This window comes from Canis lupus, chromosome 13 (assembly GCF_011100685.1).
Source record: "Canis lupus familiaris isolate Mischka breed German Shepherd chromosome 13, alternate assembly UU_Cfam_GSD_1.0, whole genome shotgun sequence".
Classification (NCBI taxonomy): domain Eukaryota; kingdom Metazoa; phylum Chordata; class Mammalia; order Carnivora; family Canidae; genus Canis; species Canis lupus.
In genome coordinates this window covers 29,257,426-29,281,157 of record NC_049234.1, presented here as the reverse complement: position 1 = coordinate 29,281,157, position 23,732 = coordinate 29,257,426, and the positions used below count along the sequence as shown (strand labels likewise).

Genomic DNA, 23,732 nt, shown 5'->3' with positions numbered 1-23,732 from the left:
ATTAACCTCTGTATATACACTTATCTCCTGAGGTCAGATTCAGTGACAATGGTGAGTGTGTGAGACTGGCATTAGGAAGCACTGTAAAATAATATATAAATCTCAAGAACTTATCTTGGTTCATTTTTTTTTAAACCACTTATTTTGTGGCTCAGGAAATTTTATCCCTCCTTTACACACATGCCATTAGCCCTCTCCTACTTCTGCAGGAAGAGGATTATTTACCAAGATAATGGTGACAGCCAGCATTCACTGAAGGCTTCTCCAATCCTCATTCCAGAAGTGGGTTAAGAGCTTTCCATGCATTCCTTCATTTAACTCTTGCAGAGCCACGCACAGCGAGAGCTGTCATCACCCTATATGTGAGGAACTGGAGCCAGAAAGAGTGACTTCTGTATCCCGGGTCACCTGTTCCTCAAGACCTTATCCTTCAGGGCTGGGAGTGCCCCAAAGGCCAAGATTTTCGCTGCCACCCTGAACATGGGAATGTGCTGAGGAAGGGATGGGTCGTGGGCTCAGAGACAACCAGGCTGAGTCTTTGCTTTGCTGGGACTGCACATCCTGGGGTGGGGGTGGGGCAGTAGAAACGTGCAGCCTGCACACGCTGTGTGACTGTGACAGAGAAAACTGCAGCATGTTGTTGGAGCACTCGGGGAGTACCTGATTTCCAGGAGAGGGGGGATGCCCAGGCTTTTTCAAAGGTAGTTAACAATGAGGTGGGCTGAGAAGGCAGAGCGTGGGGCAGGTGGAGGAGCTGGGCATGCCCATGCATGCAGGTGGGGACACAGGGCCAGCCTGAGTCTTGGGGCAGATGGAAGGACAGATCCGCTGGATGGTACCACAAGACACAGTAGGCAGGTGCCAAGAAGAAGCGGACCAGGTGGGAGACTGTCCTAAAGTCCCCCTTTTACTGAACTCATGGGCAAGAAAGCCTTCTATCTGTTCAGTTAACTTCCTGCCTTGTCCAGTACTTTTAGCCCACGGCCCCTGGTAGAATTCTCTGTCCTAGCAATCATTCATCCAGAACTGGTCAGGAAAGCCACTCTGAAAAATCTGTCTTTGGCACAGGGGGAGCAAAGAGCCATCTGAGTACTAGAGTTTCCCAGAATGTACTCTGGTCAGGTTATTAATATAACGACACTGGGAGAGAGAGAACACTCCAGAGGGAGCCAGGAGTCATGACTGCCCATCCATATGTTCATTCACTTATTAATTAATCAAATATGTCCTAGTGCCTTCTCTTTGCCAGGCCAAAGGCAGGAAACATTACACATCTTCCCATATGTCATGCTCCCCGGACCAAACTCTGTGCAGCAGGTGCTGTTAGGCCTTCGTACCATTGAGGATCTGGTGCTAAGAGAGTTCAGGGCACCTGCTCAGCAAGTGAGCCCAAGTTCTTCACTCCTCTAAGGTTCCAACACCCATGACCTCCCCCCCTCGCTACAGAGATACCAGAAGCTTCTGGCAGGAAGCACATGGCTACAATACCCCGACACACTCCTTAGAAAAACCAAATCAGCTCAGGCCAATGCAGAGTGACCTCAATAACCCATATTCACCCACTCACTCATTTATTCTACAAGTACATGGTGCACTTACCATGTGCCAAGCTCTGTGTGGGGTAGTAGAAGGAAGCCACTGAGTGGAGTCTGTCGATGTGTGAAAACTTGCAGTGTGGCTTTTCTCTGGTAAAAGGCACTTGTTCCTCATGCCCACTAGAGTGGGGGTGGAGGTTGAGAAATAGAGGGATAGAGGGAAAAAATAATATATTTATAGATCACCTACTGTGTGCCAGGCTCTACGCCAAATCCTTGACAACATCATCTCATAGAAAGTAGGTAAAGAGGAGAGTGGGCATCCCTACTTTAAAGATGAGACGCCTGAGACTCAGAAAGTGCACAGATTTGCCCGAGGTCACCTGCATGGCCAAGGGTGGAGCTGGACCCAAGTTTTGCACCGGGGCTACTTTACATTGGACTTACTAACCTTTGTGTGTGTGTGTGTGTGTGTGTGTGTGTGTGTGTGTGTGTTGTGTGTGCCAAGTGCCAAGAACACTTTTGGCAGTGTAATGAAGTCCAGGGAAACTTTCTCAGAATCAATCTTGAATTCTTAAAGAAAATGCATACAGTTTACAAAAGAAACGGATTGTATTGTTAACTATCAAAATACTAAAACATTTGAGATGCAGGCGTGTATGTGCTTCTCCGTGATGGATTTAATGACAAGACCTGTGGCTGGTCCGGATACTACCATAATCTGGAAACAGCTCTGAGCACAGCAGTCCCCAGAGATAATAAGATCTAAAATGCCCTGTGATTTCTGTTGTGGAAGACACAGGTTAAGACTGAGGCATTGAGGAGATTGCTAGGGTTTGTTACTCACATTCATAATCGAGAGATGTGCTGATTTCAGTTAGAGGTTAGTAAACTAAAGATGCAGTGTTTTTCCCCATCCAAGCCTAGGGACCGCCTCCCCTCCACATTCTATCCACGGGGTGGGAGGATCTGCAGACATCTGGGTTAGGGTGCCTGCTTTCTGTAATTTCTATCATTCGAGTCTGTTCGAGGAACCTTTGAAAGGCCTCTTCTGTGAGAGCTGCTCCCTGAGCACCAGAGCATGGTACCAAGGAGGTTACTGATGCAGAGGAGACGGGACAGGGGAAGGCATGGAGCTCAGCCACCTGTCACTGTGAGCTGGGCATTTGATGTCCTTTATGTCCTTTGAGCTCCATGTGAGCATCCGAGGAAAGTGAAGTGCAGAGAAGTTAAGCAGCATGCCCACGGGGTCCTGGCTCGTGAGCTGCCGAGCCCCGTCCCACCCCTGAGCCGCCAAGTCAGCTTTAGCCTCCCCCAGCACGCGCGGAGGTCAAGTGTGAGTCTTTATGGAGAGGGAAGGGGAATCACGAAAGCCTGCACTCAAGGAGGAAAATTGTTCACTTTTGCTTATTTTGTAGCCAAAAGCTGGGTCTCTTGGATCGGGTTCGCCTTTCTAATCCTCGTGGTAGCAATACTAAAGGAAAGCTATTTACCCCTCTGAATGTAGATGCCATAGAAGAAAGTCCTTCTAAAGAACCAAAGCCTGTGGGCTTAAACAATAAAGAACGTTTCCGCACCGCCTTCCGCATGAAAGCCTACGCTTTCTGGCAGAGCTCTGAAGGTGAGGCCCTTCTCCTCCCTGGCTCTCTGTCTCCTCCTCTTCTCCCTCTGCCTCGCCCTCCCCTTCCTCCCCTCCTCCTTCCCCAGGGGTAGATCTGCCCTCCCCTACCTCTCCTCCTTCCCTCCCTCCCCAAAGGGAAGACCTGCCCCATTTGTAGAGCAGCCCAGCCCCACCTTCCTGAACCAGTTTCACGCTTCACCCCATGCACGCCCGCTGGGCTGGGAGCACCTGTGGCACCTCCCCACAGCTCAGGGAGCAGGGGGCTCCCAAGTTAGCTGCTCTCCAGGCCAGGATCGCCACACTCGTCTAGCAGGTACCTCCAGGGAGCCTTGGGACTGAGAGCCTTGATCCCTAAGGGTGGCTACATGGAGGTCAACTTGAAGGATAGACAGGGCCAGGTGCAGAGTGATCTCGAGACCTAGGGGCCTCAGTACCCCTGGGTGCGGGAAGAGATCATAGAAAAGAGCAATATCTATGTATGTCCCTTTGACTTGTGATAAGGGAGGACAAGCAGGGCTCAGAAGGTGACCCACAAGGCCACCAGGATCGTGACTGACAGCAAGAATCTGGTCTCGGGTGTCTGACTGTAACACCCATGTAGATGGATGCCCTTAGCCTCTGAGAGGCCACTCAGGAACCCCAAAACTCACATCACCACCTTGTTAGCCTTCTCCCCAGTCAACAGTCCTGAACTTCGAGCACCTCTGACACTCATGTCTGGAGAATAGAAGGACATGCTAAGAAGGCCTAAATGGTGTCACAACTGGAGAACACCACATGGTTTCACCCAGTGGGAGCAAAGACTCTGGCGGTTGAGCATGGAAAGCTCTGACCAGATGGGGTCCCCAAGCCTTTCCACGTGCCATGGCCTGCTGTTTGATATGTGTGTCTCCCTCCCAGATGCTGGGACAGGCGATCCCATGGCAGAAGACAGGGCCTACGGAAATGATTTCCTCATCGAAGAGATGATCCCTACCCTGAAGGCCGCCATCCGAGCCGTCAGGTGAGGCCCCCTCCTCCCCACTGAGGGCCTCCCCAGGCCCTAGTTCAATTCCCACAGGATATTGGCTTTGGGAAGGGCAGTGGGAACCCCGTCAAGTAACTCCTGAGTCAGGTCCAAGAGCATGTCAATACTCTAACGGGTATACTGCCTGAAGAAAAATGATTTTTACATTAGCAGAGAATCATGGGTAACTCTTGCTCACTGGATTATAAAAATGCTTCCACAGGCTCTTTACCGTATTTCCAATTGTTATGCTCTTGTCTGGCTTTGGCCACCATTTATTTTACAGGTCTCGGAGGGGGCGGGTATATTGACGTGGAGCTTTCTTGCTTTATAGGCTTCCTTTGTAGGAGTTCTCTTCCTTTATAGGCTTCTTACCCAGAATAACCCTTCTTATCTGTCTTCATCCTATCTAGCTCTTTTTAATTAGCATTTTCAACAAGATAGTCAATTATAGGATTTTTTGTGTGGGTATCAGAAGAGACTATAATCTACCCTGGCTATTTTTGTTTTGCTTCAGAGTTCCACAAGAAAATAAAAATAGGCTTACTAACAGAAAACTTTGATCAGGACATGGGCTTCTAAGCACTCTACAATGGTGGCTGTGAATTCTAGAAACTAAAGTGGCTTCTCCAAGAACTAGTTGTGTTATTTTAAGCAAGATTCCTAGTCCAGTGCATCAGGGAAGCACAATAGGGCTATAATATGTGAAGCTCAGCAAAGCCATTGACCTGGTTTGTCATGACACCACATGTATAATGTGACAGAACTATGGCTGGATGAAAGCAAAACTACTTAGATTCATAACTGGTTGAAAGATTTTCTTCAAAGAAATAGTGAATGAGGGGCACCTGGGTGGCTTAGTCAGTTAAGTGTCTGACTCTTGATTTTGGCTCAGGACATGATCTCATGGTTGTGGGATCAAGCCCCTCATTGGGCTCCACACTCAGCACAGAGTCTGCCTCAGAGTCTCTCTCTTCCTCTCCCTCTGCCCCTCCCCTGTTCATGCACTCTGTGTCTCTCTTCCCACCTCTCTCAAGTAATACATAAATAAAATATGTTTTAAAAAGAAAAAAGAAAAGAAAAGAAGAGTCTGTGTCAACCTGGAAGAAAGTCTCTGCCAGGTTGGTCCATGGTCTGGCTTCTGCCTTGTTCTTTTCAGAATTTTTTTATTGACGCCTTAGTTCAGGGGTTGGAAAACTTTTTCATAAAGAGCCAAATAGTAAATATTTTAGGCTTTGTGGTCCACAGGTCTCTGTTGCAAGTACTCAGCTCTGACTCTGTAGCACAAAAGTAGCCATAGAAGTACATATGTGAGTGGGGGTGGCTGTGTTCCAACATAACTTTACTTTCAAAAACAGGCAGTAAGCCAGATTTGGCCTGTGAGCCACACTCTGCTGACACCTGCCTTATAGAGAGCTGCATAAAGGACAGGTTTACAAAATGGCACTTAGTTGGAAAGGATGGCACACGAGTTGGGTAATAATAAATATGCCAAAATAGTGTTGAGATGCTGGACCTGTGCTATGACAAACAAAATGAACTCTGAATGCACTACAGAAAGAGACCCAGGGCAAGTAGGAGAAGAGAGGTCTTAGGATAGGCCGTGTTTTCTGGCACCAGCCTATGATTGGGGGTTTTAACTGATGCCATGCTCAGTGGGGGTTGATCCCATGATGGAATTTTCAAGGAACATTAGCCATCTGGGGTCCCTTCATTGATTCCCAGGATGATGAAGGGGAAGCTTTGGGATCTACAAGTTCTGGGTGCCCCACTTTACTAAGAAGCTGAGAAAACTTAGGGAATAGAATATAATGTCTCTTTTTTAGGCACTCACAAGTCCAATACTTAAAGAGGCTGTTGAGGAAGAAATTAGTCAGCTGTCCTCAAATAGAAGCAGTGTCACACAGTCAGTGATTAAGAGTATGGGCCTTGTCAGCATATAAACCTGGGTTTAAGAACAGCTCTGACATTATTAGCCAGGTGGCCCTGTGGTGATGCTGGACCTCTCTGGACCACAGTCTTATCATCTACGAGTTGATTTATTAGCATGTTGTACATAAAGCACTTAGCTCAGTGTCTACCTGGAACGAATGCCCAATACATGCTAGATCTCACTGTTACTATGATTTTATTATTATTCAAATGATTGAAGGGAGATAGTCATGAAGAAGAGACACTAGCCAGCCTAACTCTGTGTGGTTCGAAGGTGTGAACCAGAACCATGAATTAGAACTACCCTCACCCTTACCCTCCTATCAATTCATTTTCTCTTTAGTTCTTTTCTGTCCCTGCACCTGAGTTTTCTAGGCTTGGATTATAGTTTCCTTTTCTCTCTACTTATGAAGCACACATGTCTCCACTTTGCCTTGCAGAATTCTACAATTCCGTCTCTATAAAAAAAAATTCAAGGAGACTTTGAGGCCTTACGACGTGAAGGATGTGATTGAGCAATATTCTGCAGGACATCTCGACATGCTTTCCAGGATAAAGTACCTTCAGACGAGGTATGACAGTTGCATCTGGAGGAACTCTGTTCTCCTGACCATTAAGGAATCAAGCCTGATGAAGCTAGCTAGAGCTTATGATGAAAGCCTTTCAGAAATGGTCCAGAATGCCAGGGATAAACTTTAAGAACAAAAACGTTCATCGAATGGATGAACTAATGAATATGTAGGCCAACAAGCACCAAACAGGCTACAAAGAAGCTCTATGACATTGACCTTAGCCAAGGTCAGCACCCTGATTGGTCCTCATGAAGAAAAGGCATGTGTCTGACTAGCCCCTGATTGTGATGCTTTGGATGTCGTCAACAAGATTGAGATGATTATCAACCGAGTCTGAATGTCCAATTATAAATATAAATTTTTCATCTTATTAAAAAATGTTCATCAGGTATTATTTATAATAGTGAAAATATGGTATAGAAACAACATCAATGTCCAACTCATAATTACTAAATTTTTGTTGAGTACCTGGATGCTCTACAAATATGTGTCTAAGCCCTTATAACCTCATGAGGTATTGCATTGTGGGTATCCTCTTACAGATGATAAAACCCAAGCTCAAGGGGGCAATGGACTTACCCAAAATTAATCAATGGCAGAGCTGTAAGTCACATCAGATCCAACTGGCTACACAACTTCTGTCTAACTCACCGCATCCCACTTTCTCAACAATATGTATAGTGATTAAAAAAAAAAAAGGTCCCTGCTCTCATTAAAAAGTTATGCAACCGGGGATCCCTGGTGGCGCAGCAGTTTGGCGCCTGCCTTTGGCCCAGGGCGTGATCCTGGAGACCCGGGATCGAATCCCACGTCGGGCTCCCCGGTGCGTGGAGCCTGCTTCTCCCTCTGCCTGTGTCTCTGCCTCTCTCTCTCTCTCTCTGTAACTATCATAAAAAAAAAAAATTAAAAAAAAAAAATTAAAAAAAAAAAAAAGAAAAAAGTTATGCAACCATCAAATGACATTTAGAAAACGTATATAATGAGGGGCACCTTAGTGGATCAGTCAGTTAAGCGTCTGACTCTTGATTTTGGCTCAGGTCCTGACTTCAGATCATGAGATCAAGCCCCACATCAGGCTCCACACTGAGTGTGGAGCTTGCTTAAGATTCTCTCTCTCTCACAAAAAAAAAAAAAAAGATTCTCTCTCTCCTTCTGCCCCACCCTACCCCCTGCTCATACTATCTCTTTCTAAAAAAAAATGTACATAATCAGATTAAAAAATTATGTGATCTAATAATACAGTCATACATATATACACACTTATACCTATATATATCTATGTACTTAAATGTATACAAATTATTTTTCATATATATTCTCTGCATCAAGCGTGTGATATTAATAATATATATTATTATATTACATAATATTACATATTACATAATATATACTATTGCTTAATAGTATATATTATGTATATATATTACAGACAGTATGATTACAAAAACATATGCACATATGTTTACCTATAACTATACACACACACTCCAGTATAGGGAACCTACAAGAAAAGAGTAGGTCTTCCCCAGGAGATTATAGTAGCTATACTGAGATGATGAATCCATGTGTGATTTTTTTCGCACTTTTTAAATTTATCAGGTCTTTAATGAATTATAAAAATTCTCTCTTAAAAACCCATTTAAAAAAAAAACAAAAGACAATATGATGTCAAGACATAGAACTGATGTGGGGAAACCCCAGCCCCCTGTGGGGCTCATTCTCTGGCCTGTGTGAGATTTCAAGTGGACACAAGTCAAGTCCTGTCTGGACTTTGGCTTCCTCATCTGAATAATGTTTTCCTTCCGGGGTGTCCTGCAGAGTTAACAGGACCATCAGATTGAGTGAACAGGAAGTTAACAATGATGTCGGGTTGGAGGAATGCTTATTTGTGACCTTGCCTTATCCACAAATGGAATTACCAAGTGCGGTTACTTAGCATAGTGGCAGGCACACAGTCAGTGCTCAATGCCTGCCTCACCAATGAATGTGCAAATGAGTTCTGAGCCTAACGTGCTGTTATTTATGCAAATATTGCTCTCTGAGAAATGGATGGAGCATAATGTCTAGGACATACCAGATCAAAAATATTAGCCCATCTTAATGTGCACAGGGTGGGCCTTCATGCTGCCATTGCGTTCAGGATTTTTTAGGCACATGTATTTCAAAGAGTCCTGCCCGGAGGTTGATCACCTGGATAAGCTAATCGCATACACCCAGCCATGCTGATATTGTGGTAGGCCAGAGAGAAGGGAAGGGTGGCTGAGTATATGATGGGGTCAGTGGAGGAGCAGTCGGGTCTGCAGAGAAACAGAACGACCCATGGCTACTTTTGAGTGCATGGTCTTAGTGGTCCTGGGCCTGTAGTGAGCCTTCAAGGTAGTTCTCACACCCTGCCCCAGTCCTGCAGGGTGACAGGGGCATTTGTGTCTGGTTGTGCTTAGAGCAGAATTGATGGGGAGCCGGAGCCTCATGCAGAAACAGAAGCAAGGTGCAGGAGCAGATGCAGATCCATCCCTCCACTGGCCAGGAATCCCGCAGAGCAGCAGAGATCTGCACAGCTGAAAACAAAGCCTAGGGTTTTGCAAGAAAATTCCCTAATCAGATGTTTGGAGAAAAGAATAAAAATGCTAGAAGACCAGATAGGCTTGCAGCACACATGACATTTCCTGTAAGAACTAACAAGATGTGACCCTCACCCTGTTTCTGGTTTAGCTGCCTCTCTCCCCTGGGATGGGGAGATATGCTCGCTACTACTAGTTAATAATAATAATAATAATAATAATAATAGATAATAATAGTAGTAGTAGTAGTAGTAATAGTATCTGGAGATTATAAATTCTCTCTCCTTCACTCTCTTTTCCTTCTCCCTCCCCTCCCCCTCTTCTCTTATATTATTTCAGGCCCTGCCTGACTAAAGAAAGCAGGAATTCCTCTCCCCTCTTTGCCTGTAAAGCTCTTTGTAATGTAATCCCTTCCTTGTGTGTCTCTTTCAGAATAGACATGATTTTCACCCCAGGACCTCCGTCCACCCCAAAACATAAGAAGTCTCAGAGAGGGGCAGCGTTCACCTACCCATCCCAGCAATCTCCCAGGTGGGACATGGGGACGTGGACTGACCCGCTGCATGGCCCATCCCCATCCCCATCCCCAAATCTTAGTTCGCTTCCTTATGGTTGGGGGGTTGGGGAGGATTGCCATTCCTTTCGGTAAAATGAAAAAAAGTGGGTGACACTCCTTTCTTCCGTTATTGAAAATAAATGTAACAATTTCTCTGTTATAAAATTATCAGGGGAGCCCTGTGAGTTTTTTAGAACACAAAGAATACCTCGTGTGAGCAGAGCTGAGGCATCTGCTGGTTGGCTGTTTCGCTTTTCCTGCATAGTTAGCCCTGCATAGATCAGACTTCTTCCCAGAGAAGGAAATCAGACATCAGGACTCTGACCACATGGTCACAGGCAGAGCAGGGAAGTTCTGCTCTGCCCACACTAAGTGTTTGGAGATGTCCCTTGTATAGGCCCTAATGAACCAGGAGCGGTCCTATAGAAAGTCCACTGCCCGAATTTATTCTTTATTCCCAGAGGTCTTCAAGGCAGGGAACATGGATGAGTAAATGGAGTCAGGTTTAAGAACCCCCATGAACCTGATAGCAATAAGGTTCCTTCTTATTAGCAAAGTAAGAGCAGAAGTGGGATGACATAAGGCATCGGGCCTTCAGCCTCAGTCCTGGGGATAGAATAGGGAGTGGTGGGCCCTGGGCACCTGGAGGGCATGTACCCCATCCAAAGGAGGTCATCGTTGCTCTGCTCCACAGTTGCCAATTCTAGGAATCAGTAACTTCTGTGTTCAGAGAGTCTAATTTTTCAAGAAGAACTGGGAATATCCAGATGTCGTGTGAAATTCCTTATTTTTGAGATGGCTTAAATGTTTTAAAACTCTGCTCAAGCTAAGGAAAATACTGGTAGGCTGGAATTAGCACGTGAGCCATGAGTTTCCGATGTCTGCTTTAAGTCGGAGACAGGCCAGGGACTTAGCAGCAGTAAGTAGCCTCTAAAAGAGAAAACCAACTACTTACAAAGTGCCTGACATAATGGTTTTGAGCAATAGCCAGGCTTGGCTCCCTGCAGGTTCTCTTCTCCATAACCTGCACCACCAAGGAGCCAATGAAGGGCGCGTCTCAATCCCATTCCGGGCAACATCCTCTTTTGCATCATTTTCTAGGTTCTCATTCTGTTTCCCCTCACTTAACCAAATGGAACAGATGAGAATGTTGATACCCACTATGTAGAATTTCAGAGATTAGCCACCCCTCCACCCCAGCCCAGCCTACCCCACACACATTTAGAGTAGAAGCTCTCAACCTCAGTCCAGCACTGAAAGCCATAGGAATGTGATTTAAAGGCACTTTGAACCCTCTAGACACAGCTAGGTGCTTTATTAACTCTGACCCAAAGCCTCCTAAAACAGCTTGATTTTTATTTGGCTTCAACAACTGCTGCAGAGCTTGTACCTCCAGAGCCAAGTAGGCCTCTTCCAGACTGCATAAGCGTGAGCATGGGGATGATAGCTCCCGGGACCATGGCCCACTCCACTGGCAGCCTGGCAAAGTAAAAATAGGTACATCGATCTTACAGACCCTGTTGGCTCTTTCCTAGGAATGAACCGTATGTAGCCAGAGCATCCACATCGGAAATTGAAGACCAAAGCATGATGGGGAAGTTCGTCAAAGTCGAAAGACAGGTAGGTCTTTCCTTTCCTTCACCCAAAAAAAGCAAAGCCCGTAACCTGTATTTTCAAATGTCATTTTTTTTTCCCCATAGGACGATAACATAGCAGAGCCCTCACCACTCTGAAAAAGGAGGTGAAAATTAAATCTGAGTTAGCACTTACTGGCTGTGACCACAGGAAAGTTCATTCATTGTCCTGAGCCTCAGCATCCTCATCTGTAAAATGGGGATCCTAATACCTCACCAGGGTACTATGAGGATTGAATGAGTCGGTACCTGTGAATCATGTAGAATAGTAGCTGGTATGCAGTAGACACTCAACCGGTGTAGATGCTCTTTGCACGCACCTTGAGATGCTTCCTTAAAAAATGTTAGTTCCCTTCACCACCTGTCCTTTGTTCCCAGTCCTTCAGTCCTCAGAGTCCGAGTCAGCATGTGGCTCATCCAGAGAGACCTGGAGCAAGGGGCGTTCTGGGTGGATTTAGTCAGGGCAGAAAGAGAAATCGTTCACGTCCAGCACTCCTTGGAGCTGCCCTTTCACTTCTGCAGTGAAGGGGCTGCCACTATGAAGCACAGTCCATTCAACTGCACACTAGACAAATGGCTCTGTCCACTTCCACTAGGATCCCTATCAGCCCTCTTATCTTATTCATAACCCCATAAATTGGATCTCTGCAAAGACAGGCAAGAGGAAATTTGCATGATTATGCTTTCTCGGCATGTCAAGAATATCATTTTTCATTTTTACATTTTAATTTATAATCTCAGCTCTTCCATCTCCCAGCTCTGTGACCTTTGGCAAGCTACTTCCTGCCTCTGTACCTCTGTTTCCTCACCTGTAAGAGAGATAATCAGAGTCTCCACCTCCTAGGTAGGGCTGTTGTGAAATGAAATGAGTTAACATCTTTAAAGGGCATCAAGGGCAGCTCTGGTGGCGCAGCGGTTTAGCGCCGCCTGCGGCCCAGGGCGTGATCCTGGAGTCCCGGGATCGAGTCCCACGTCGGGCTCCCTGCATGGAGCCTGCTTCTTTCTCTCTCTGCCTGTATCTCTGCCTCTCTCTGTGTGTGTCTCTATGAATAAGTAAATAAGATCTTAAAAAAAAAAAAAAAGCCGGGGGTGGGGGGACATCAAGCAGAGTCTGGTTCTTACTAAACTCTGAGTGCTGGATACTGTTAAGGCTTGGATACTGTCCCAACCTCTACCTAGTGCTGTGCTACCTGTCCTCACCTGCAAGAGAGAATGCTGTCCCTGTCTGCAGTGCAAGTTGTGACTTGTTGGGGAGAGACTACCACACGTGTGCACCCGCATGCACACGTACATCTATGTGTACACACGCTCACAAAGATTAAGTCAGTTCCCAGTTTTGCAGGTAGGAGCAGATACAGCTTCCCTGAGTGTAGCTCCCACTCCCAGGCCCCCAGGTGGGACCTCTAGTTCTAAGAGACACAGTTCTTGCTCCCCACTGCCCTTGCAGCTTTTAGGCTTACACAGCAGGTAGGAAGGAATGGACACTAACAACCCACATGCTTCTGTCCAAGCAAGTCTTTGCAAATCAAGAGCTCCTGCTCCTTGACCCAACCGGAAGCAGCCAGGCCACCTCCTCCTGGGGTACAACTTGTCTTCAGACCACTTCTCTGGTTCCAGCATTTGCCTCCCAGAACGCCCTTGCCAGGTCGTTTCTGGATTGGCACGAAGACATGTGCAGGGCTCCAAGTTAGGAAGCACAAAATAATCAGATGTTGTTAAGATTGTGATTTGCAGGAACCCTCCTGCTTTCCCGAAGGTGACTGCAGGTTCTGGTGGTGCTTCCTTCTGAAGGATAAGATCTACCTTCACTCGGAAAAACCAGTGACTCCCCGTTCCTTGTATGTTTCAGGTTCATGACATGGGGAGGAAACTGGACTTCCTCGTGGACATGCACATGCAGCACATGGAAAGGCTGCAGGTGCACGTCACTGAGTACTACCCGACCAAGGGGACCTCCTCGCCCGCCGAAGTGGAGAAGCTAGAGGACACCAGAGATTCCGACTTGAAAACCTATCATCTGCAATTACTCTGAGACGGGGCCCCCCGAGGCCCCCTACAGCTTCCACCAGGTGCCCCTCGACAAAGTCGGCCCCTATGGGTTTTTTGCCCACGACCCAGTGAACCTGCCCCGAGGAGGACCCAGTTCTGGGAATGTTCCAGCGACGCTCTCCTCCTCGGCAGCAACGTATGCAGAAAGGCCCACCGTCCTGCCTATCTTGACTCTTCTCGACTCCCGAGTGAGCTACCACTCCCAGGCTGAACTGCACGGGCCCTGTTCAGACCGAGTCTCCCCCCGGCACAGACGGAGCCTCACGCGGGACAGTGACACGCCCCTGTCCCTGATGTCGGTCAACCACGAGGAGCTGGAGCGGTCCCCAAGTGGCTTCAGCATCTCCCAAGACAGAGACGATTACGTGTTTGGCCCGAGCGGGGGGTCAAGCTGGATGAGGGAGAAACGTTACCTCGCCGAGGGTGAGACAGACACGGACACGGACCCCTTCACCCCCAGCGGCTCCATGCCTCTGTCATCCACAGGGGATGGAATTTCTGATTCAGTATGGACCCCTCCCAACAAGCCCATTTAAAAGGGGTCGTGGGCTGAATCCTCCTGTAATGTAGACAGACTTTGTATAGCTCACTTGCTCTCACACTCAACACTTAACAGTGAGATCACCAGTGGCTGCACCAAACACATGCATGTGCGCGGCAGCCCCCGACCCGGGCAGGGGCTTTTCACGGCCTTCCTCCTCCCCAGGTCACCACAGTGAAGCCGCTTCCTTTTCAGCATGGTTTGCATGACTTTACAATATATAAATGGTACCGCTAATCTCTTCTAGGATACACATTTATCTGCTGTTCTTACTTTAAATCATGATTGGACCGGGACGGGGAGAAATTATTGACGAGCTGTGCTCTATTTGGTTGGCTGCTTTGGGTTTTGGTTTGGTTGGTAAGCAGGGAATGTAGTTTAAGTTCTTTCTCGAACCACTGCCCCTTTGTGTAAAACAGACCAGTGATTAGCTGTTCTCTATAGCAAGCAAAGAGTTTGCGAACGAAAATGCATTGCATATCGAAGAGGTGGCCAACAGAGCTAAAACGCTAGGAAAGGAACAAAATCGTTATCGCCTATCCAAAACCAAGAATATTTTTAGATCATTTTCTTTGGGAAAAACTAGCAAAACCATCTAAAAGCTCTCAAAGGGACCTCACTTGGTCTGCCATTGTCTGTATCCTTCCTGTTCCCTCATCCGTGGTAATCCCAAGTGTAGCATTTCTACTGAGTTATGAATTGGAGAGGAGAAAACATACACACACACACACACACACACGCACACACACGCACACACAAGTTCAAATAGTTTCCAATATATGTAGCCAAAGATGATTAAATTTATCAGAAGTAGGGTGCCCTTCTGGGCAAGAGCTAAGATCAGTGCCTTCAAAATGAGGTTTCAACTCACATTCCTCCCCATGCTACTTGTACAAAATATCCATCTCAAAAGAAAATTAGAAACCAGAAATTATCTGGTCCAAGTTCTTCTTTGTAAAAATGAGAAACCTTTGGCTCAGGTAGAGACAAGCCCGGGGTCACATCATCGTCCCCTAGAGAGCTGGGACTCAAAGTCCAGTTGGCCAACTTGCTCCATGCCCTGGTCTTCTCCTCTCACACCACTCTGCCCTTTATACACTGGGACCCAGAAATTGTACCAAGATACCTGAACTGTGTCATGTGGAAAACACCCACAATACAATATATCCAGTAAGAGGGGGCTGTTGGCTTTTACTGTAAAACATGCTTGCCTGCCGCATTTCATTTTGGATCGAGGGGAAACAAGAAAACAAACACTGCAAGCAAGCAAGCTACAACATTTATTAATATGCAAATGGCAAAATTTTCAGAATCATCCAATTTTACTCCTCCAGATTTTTTAAACCACACATAGCCAGAAGATTAGCCAAAGTATAAGCAGAACCCCCACCCCCCGCCCTGGAAAGCACTGCCCTAGTGAATAAGTATTAATATTAAGCACAAGCCATCCTGCGGCCTCTTACAAGGTGTCACTACCCTTTGAAACACTTTGAAGGAAAAGGTTTCTGTTAGGCTTGGGCTAGATTAGCTACATTATGATGCCACAACATCACCGTCTTGCTCTTATCCCACATCTAAGCATTGGTTGTGGATGGTTGCCATGGTGACCATCAAGATGATCAACAGGGCCTTGTCTACACACAAATGGCACTGATATTCTCCTCACAGTCTTGTCAAGAGCTGTGGTAGCTATGGCAGTGATCTGGCTGCTGGTTTCATCATGATCTGAAGCAGGAGCCTTGTACTTTGTTGGAAGGAAGAACTAGTTTCTCAGATTTTGATTCCTTTCAGGCCACATGTCAATGGTACATTGATAATGAAGGTGTGGTCCCCAACTTTAGAAATGCACAACCAAGCCCTGCCATCTCTGGCCCAGGGTAGGCATTGTGAGAGGTAGACAGCATTTTACATGGAGAATCTTACAAATAGAGAGGAGTTGGCTCTAGCATCTAAGGTGGGAAATACACAAGAATGATCACACAATTCAGACATGAACCCTCCTCCCTACAGCTTGCCATTTGACCTTCTAGCAATCTGAAGGGCAAAAGGAATGGATCATATGCATGAAAGTGCCATTGGAATTAATGACCCAAGAAACCCTATGCCCCTTCCTTAGGGCTTGGTTCTTGCTTCTGACCCTCCTGGAATCTTTTACTACAAGTGGTTGAGCTACCTATCATCTCACATGTGACTAATGTTTTTCTTTATGTACATGAGACAAAACAAAAAAAAATGGAGAATGAATCAAACTCTCCACATACGCACCAATTATTTTTACCTACCTTATTAGGATTCTTACAGAACTGACTGGCCTCAGTATCTTACCAATAGATGCATTTGCCAGGAACCCAGTGGAGTTCTCAGATGGACAAGTGAGACTTTCCCAACTTCAAGCTAAAAATAGTTACCATGGATCCAAAGTTAGAGGACTCCCTTAGGTTCTTTTAAAAACCTATGACGGGTAAGTGCTTGTATTATTTCTTAAACCATAGGAGGGCAGTCTAGTCTCCCCTGCTGGATGATAAGGCCAGGATGACAGGGATTGGCTTTGTGTCAATTATCATCCTGTCTCCAACATATAGTAAGCTGTCATTACCAGTACAGACAAAGACAAAATATACATTTCATGAATGATAAGACATTTTTAAGAGCTGTTCTTTCCCATTTAAGTAACAGAGAGAGAAAATGATCTAGAATATTCTGCTTTGATATTCCTTAAAAAAAAAAAAAAAAGTCATTCCAAAGAAGCAAGCCAAATCTGTTCAAGTTGCCTGCTCACAGGCAGCATCAGCAGCATGGCTAGCATTGATGAAGCAGAAATTCCAGGTGGAGGATTGAACTTAAGTTATGTGCTTCCACAAAGATCTTTTTGTCAGATGAAAGAACAGCATGATGGAAGAGTCCAACAGGACTGGTTAATAATGTGGCCCAAGATCATCCTGCTTCAGATATACCAGTGGTCCTGAAGCTGGCTGGGGAAACTTCAATAGTTTTAATAGCATCCCATGAAATCATGGCAAATTAATTCCATCGTAAAAACTATGAATGATGTCCTCAAGCGGAAATGGAATCCCATGATAGATATTCAGTTTCTGTGTATCAGAATATGATATAGGAAAACTTTAAGAGGTCATTCTTTAGAAGGAGCAAAATGAATAAGATAAGGCTATCTTCCAAATGTGAGGTGAGAAGTGATTCTCTTGGGCTAAGAAGAAAGTACTTGAGATCAAGTGTGCGTTTTGACACCAGCACACAAGCAAACATGAAGTTTAAGAAAAAGAATTGTGGGAGGAAAAGAATAAGAAACATCAAACTGAGAAAGTTCTATACATTGACTATACTTTTTCTGGGAGCTGAGAACTTGGACTTAGTAGATATAACAATGATATAATGAAGCTCTAGTTTCAATGGAAGCATCTGGAAACCACCCCCCCACCACCACCACCAAGATATACTCTAGTTCAAGTTGAGCTCCTTTAGTCAACAATGAATGCATTATGCCTTGCCTATTTTGTGCAGGGCAGTTCCTAGACACTGTGAGTTAAAAGAAGAATTACTTGTAGGAAATCCTAATAGAATAGGATCTATTTATAATTTGCAAGACCATTCTTCTAAATCCATGCCACTCTACTGAGAATGTAATAAAAACATTCATTTATGAGATTTACTAAGCACCATTGTCTGCTAGGCACTGTGTAACGCACTGGAAATTCAGAGTTAAAAAACCCACAATTCCTACCACCAAAAAGCTAGGATTCTGGTGGCCTCAAATATTGGAAGTCCCTTTCAACTATGTTTACCAAGAATGGAAAGTATCTGATTTTATCCCTGAAGACAACTACACAGATAGAAATGCTTCCTCGCCTAGAATCAATCAGTGGGAGATTCAGCATGGAGGAAAGTGAGAGCAAGAATTCTCCATCAAAAAGATAATGACCCCATCAGCTAAGGGAAGACTGAGTGGTTGGATGAGAACTTTGAGTTTGGGTCCAGTGCTTTGGACTTTATAGATCCAAATACACTGTGTACAAAGGAAGTTATGGAGTATCTGAGAAGGTTCTTGGAAAAAAAAAAAAAAACTAGCTTTCTCCTCCTCTCCAAATCCCTACAGCGATCGAACCCAGACAAGAAGCTGGGCTACTTCCATTTCACTGTGTTGACAAAGAGAGGTTTATGGTACAAGGCAAGACACAACATCTATTTCAAGAAAAGGTGTCACTCTGCCTGTGGGACTCTGCTAATCGAATTCTCCTGGAGCAAAAGAAGAAATCTGTTCAGTGGTTCAAGAAGTTGACTGCACTTTGGACGGTACTGACAAGCACACCTCTGGCCTCCTCCAGAAGATGCCACACAGCTGGACTTTGTTTTCTGTGAATATGCTTCCAAGGACCTTAGGATTATAGGGATTTTCTTTGCTTTCTGAACCCCAGGCATCTTTAGCAATTTGCCTCATGTCCTCACTTGTCCTTGAAGGCTTGCTTATTTGGAGATGAACTTCTAAAAAGACTAGAAGTCATTGCTTTGTATCCAAGTCACCTAAAGTTTTGGTGTCACTGATATTACGCTATTCAAAACTGAGCCAGTGGTCCCCTAAACAGGCCCCTAACCTGATGCCCAGGTGAGAATATCACCTAGTTAAGGACCAGGCTATTTCCATAGCTTTAGTGTTTTGGGAAACCAGCAGTGGGAATCTCAGAGAGAGACAGGAAGGATATAAACATGACCGGGATGAAAATTTGAGTTTCCAGACACTCGGAAGTGTTTGACTTTCCTGATTTTCAAGTGAGACAATCGGTATATGAAAAGACCTCAATGCCGTGGTGGCTGGAGACTGTCAAACATTTTCTTTTTTAATACTGTGTGTGGAATCCACTGCCTCAGTCCTCAGTATTATTTATGAACTCCAAATTTACCCCCAGAAAGTCTTTTTTTTTTTTTCCAAAAGAGTGGTGGAAATGCCATCCCAATTCAGGCACTTTCACAGGGGCTTTTTTCAAAAAGTACATCTCTATAAATGAAATGAGAAAGGACAGGGATGTTGGAATGAAGGTGGCAGGACCCTTGGGTTGCAGTGCCTGGGTTGTGGCCATTTCACTGGACACATAATACCGCATGTTACACCATTGTCTCAAAGGATGATCTGTAGGAGGCAATGCCATGCCATACCATGATGTCTGCCAGACAACAACCTAGCAATGAATGGAAAACTTCCAGAAGAAAGAGTTCAAGCTCGCTCAAAGTCTCCCCAGGGATTTGTTCCCAGCCTCTAACAACCTCAGCTTTGTTATCCCTGTAGGAAAATTGTGACTAGTGGCTTGCTTCATTATCATAGATGCAGGGAGATACAATTTCATAGATTCATAGATGTTCAGAGCAAGAAGAGCCCTTGATCACCAAGAACAACCACCACTCTTCTTAGATCAGGAAGCAGAGGCTCAGAATAAAGGGAATCATGTAGTCACTCAGTGGCTAAATGAGTGACTGGGTGGCAGAGTGAATAAAGAAAGTAGGTCTTCTAACTTCTGGTCCAGATATTGGAGATTAAAAACTCCAGTAAAATAGCAACCGAGAAGAAAACATTGTGGGTCAGTCCAGGAGGTGAACGAGGACTTCCTGGCCCACTCAAGAAACTGCTGAACCAGACACATTGGTTGGAACTTACTCTCATCTCTGGAATATGATTGATCTCATGCCTTGAAAGGCAATGTTCCTTCTCCCAAAATCCTGCTGACCTCAAAAGGTCTGGCACAAACCACTGCTGCCACAGTTAAGAAAAGGAATAAAGAAGAACCTCATGGCCATGCAAGCACTCCCCTCCATCTCTCGGACCTCTACTGCTTCGTCCCCTCCTGGTCCTGCCAAACCTGGACCAGTTCAGCTCTTTGGCCCATCACGTGGACTCATTCAACTCCAGAGCCATGCCTCAGGGGGGTATCCTCATCTATAAGCCAATTTACCTGGATTTTGCCTTGAAAAAATAGTTTATGGATTTGATTTTAAGAAATGGGATGTGATTTCTTTGGGTATTGACATGACCCCAGGTTGGTAGTTCTACTATGGTGTCCCTTCACAGTGGGATCTCTGAATCTCACCTGGGGATAGCCTTGTTTCTCCTGCTTTGTCTCAGAGAATGCCCATCTTGCTTGGTTCACAACTGGTACTCTAGGGTTGTCACCAAAAGCTGTGGAGAAGCAGACAGGATTCAACTTAAGACATCCTATGTTTGTGTAACTGGGAAGTTATTTTAGAAAGTAAGCAGGCCTCTGTTGGCTCAAATGAGGATTAACATAGTTGTTTTCCACTTACGCTGTGCTTGGGATAGAATCACCAGAATTTGGCAGGGCTCCCCAGTTGCCCTTGCTAAACCCCATAGAAGGGTGTTCAGGTCTTCTCAGTCAGACTGAACCAGAAATTCTAAAGCAAAGTCAGAAGGATGGCAGTAATTTTAGACTGTCATTCTACCTGTCTTCTTAGCCTCTAAATAGCCCTGTTCTGGGGAAATAAGTAAAAAATGGGCTCTATTTAAGAATAACCTGAGTGTGACATATAATTAAGCAGTCAAAAGCCTGACCTAGTGCTTAGGAATATATTTGTAATTCCTCTTAGATTTGCCATCAGACTATAGCCTGATGCCTAAGAGGAGTGAAAACTGGGAACATGTTTTCTTCACTATCCCGCTCTGCCCATAAGACAGGCCTGGGAAGGGGAGAGAAATTTATCCTAAGCTGTCATTGTGAGTTGCATGTGATGTGATGGTCCTCTCTCTCAACTTCCCGGCAGTCCTCACCGTAATCCCGTGTGGGCGGTGTTAAGGTCTCCATTGTATAGTTGGGGAAACTGAACCTGACCCGGGCAATACCTTGCCAAAGGCCATGCATTCCAGAAGTGGAGCTGTAACCAAAGCTCGTGTATCTTCAAAGATTATTCTCCCCCTATTGCATCTTCCAGGTCAATGGAAATGCCCCCACATCAGGCCCTGTGGTCCTCCACCATGCCTTGCCCTCCTATGCCCAATGGACTTAATAGTAAAACAATCAGACCCATTGGCTTCCCAGAGAGAAGCATGATTCCTGTGTCAGCTGCTCCATGCGGCTATTCAGTGGGTCCTACCTGTACCTTTGAGTGACTTCACAATCCAGCTGTCAGTGGCAGAAAATGATGCCACATAAGTTTTTCACCTTGTTCATGGTGGAATCCATTAGCTCTTGGAGCTTCGTGTGGCTGCAGATAATCCCACAAGCGCCCCTTGTGCTTCTCTCTGCACCCCCCCACACACCCAAACATATCCAAGATCTCCTGTCATTGATTTATCCAAACAAATTTAATTGTCCTTCCTGATTCTGGTCTTTTGTCTCTAGATTGTACCTTTATTTCAGGCCTTGGAAATCCTGCAGAGATGGTATGTCTGTCGGCAGAAACATTCTTTGGGAGGCCAAACGCTCACAACAGTTGTGTTTCTCTTCCTCAATATTAAAAAGATCACAGTTCCCCAGTGAAAGTCAACTAATCTGGTAACTGGGCCCGATTTCCTCTCTGAATACTTTTCCAAGGGAAGGGAGAGCAGCTCCACCCTCCATGTTCCCGTGAGGGTTAAGAATTCACACGGGAGGACCACTTCCGACACGGGAGGATCACTTCTAAGATGGGTGGCAGCCATGTTCCAAGCATCAGAGATCTCACAGTTGGAGACACAAGGCAGGCTCTGCCCCACCTTAAAAATCACCTTAGAAGGATGGGCCTACTTCATCAGATCTGTCAATCATTTCCTGTTTTAAAGAGAACAATGCTCTCTCTATGTTGCTTTCAATGGGATATGGCTATTCTTCTTTTCCTTTTTCTTTTTTTCTTTCTAATGTAGCAGTGATGGAAAACATCCATCTCTGCAGAACAGATTGAGGTTTCCAGTGATGTGAGCCCATTGTATTTGATTTTGTATTATATTTTCTTTAACCCCCTTTAATGGCATAGAATTCTGGTGCCTTGCTCCCTGAATTTGTCTCCATGCTACAAGTAGGCTTTCTTCACATTCTGGCTTACACGGGAACACGACTATTCCACAAGTGGCCTTTAGTGCTCTTTATAATATGATTTCCTGTAATTTTTAAACTGTATGTGTAATTTCTATTCTGGCTCTGTCCAATATTTGAACAACTTTACTAGGTTGATTTCCATATATATTATGCAAACACTTCTTACCTGATTTTTTATGTTCTATCTTAAAACAAATACTGCACCACTTATTAATAAATAGACATTTCAATGATCACGGGGCAGAGTGTTGCTGGCTTCATTGACAACATGGAGTGACAAGACAGTCTGTTACTGGTTGTGGGATGGAGTGAGAGAGAAGACATGAGCACATATTAGTAAATGTGAGAAAAGAAGCAATCGAGTGGGAGAAGAGGAAGAGAATAAAGACTCAAGAACAGAACTATGATTGACGGAGTAAAAAGTGAAACTCGTAGCCATGAAAAGTACATGATATGGATTGCAGTCCTCCTCAGAAACAGTATAGTGATACACAGGCTGGAAGTACAGCGTTTAGTAAAACATTATCCAATCATTGCAGTTTTAAGACATGATTACTCCCACTTTATGGATGAGGAACGTGAAGCCCAGAAACAAAAATGTATCTGGCCAAGGTCAGACACTAATAAGTAGAAGAGTCACAAGTATAACCCAGGACCATGTGACCCCAACCCCAAGCCTCATGTTGCTTCCTTTGTAGAAGTTTCACCTCCTAAACCATGTGGGAGGAAGAAAAAAATCAGAGGCTCAGAGACATCGTGGGGGAGGAAGTCAGAAAAGCTCATATCACATTGCCTCTCTCTAGTGTCATAAGTAAGAAGAGATGTTTTCTCATGAGGAAGAAGTTGGCATAGGAAACCCTGGGGGGTTACTGAATCTTTTGGTGCCTTGGCTCATCATCTGGAAAATTGGGAGTTTCAACTGATGTCTGTAGAGAAGTTAGCAAAGGAGCTAACACACAGCAAATGTTCAGAGTGACAGCTTTTGACTATCCTGTGCCCACATGCCAGGTTTGCCTTAATTTGGGTTTCTAGAAGAATAGAGACAAGATGATGGGTGCAGGGAGTTTATTTGGAACATGATCCCAGGAAACAACGGAGAGAATAGGGAGAGTGGAACAAGGAAGGAGATAAGCCAGTAAAGAATGAACTAATCCCACAGGTAACTGGGCTCAATTCCACCAGGAACCCCACAAGAACCTGTGTAAAATGTACCAAAGGATCATTCCACCTTGGGACAAGAATCTGGGGCATTCATCCACAGAACCCAATTCTTCCTTCATTGAGGGTTGCCCCTGGGGTGCTAAATCCCCTTCTCTGTCAGGTTTCCCTGTGCTACAGCTGAGCAAGCTCCAAAATGCCAAAGCCCTAAGGCAGGAGCAGAGAGACATGGTCAGTGGAGCTGCCATCGTGTTGCAGCCTGTCTACCACAACCACAGCTGAACTCAGAGGTGGGCAGAGGGAACACAGAGTGGGCTGACAGAAGCATCTGGTACATAAGCCCACTGAAAACATTACATACACAAAGCTAAACTAGGTTGCCACATTCAATCTGTAAGTCAAAGGACAAGGTTGGCCAACGCTGGGCAAGCTGGTCATGGCACCTAGGATCATGATTCATTGTTAAAATGGTACCTGTAGCCTCCAGGAACCAGGGCAGGTAACTGCTTTTCTTCTACAAGGTCACCATCTAGCTCC

At 45.3% G+C, this 23,732-nt stretch overlaps 1 protein-coding gene across 1 annotated transcript in view; it reads left to right on the top strand.

Annotated features, from left to right (window-relative positions):
- Window positions 1–22,277, top strand: part of KCNQ3 (potassium voltage-gated channel subfamily Q member 3) — a 297,766-nt gene extending 275,489 nt beyond the window's left edge. Inside the window, 7 exon segments of the mRNA XM_038555538.1 lie at window positions 2,954–3,156; window positions 4,057–4,159; window positions 6,535–6,666; window positions 9,660–9,758; window positions 11,319–11,403; window positions 13,267–13,428; window positions 13,430–22,277. Of these exon segments, the coding sequence (XP_038411466.1) occupies window positions 2,954–3,156; window positions 4,057–4,159; window positions 6,535–6,666; window positions 9,660–9,758; window positions 11,319–11,403; window positions 13,267–13,428; window positions 13,430–14,002 (1,357 nt within the window). The 3' untranslated portion in view covers window positions 14,003–22,277.
- Window positions 22,278–23,732: the final 1,455 nt, after the last annotated feature.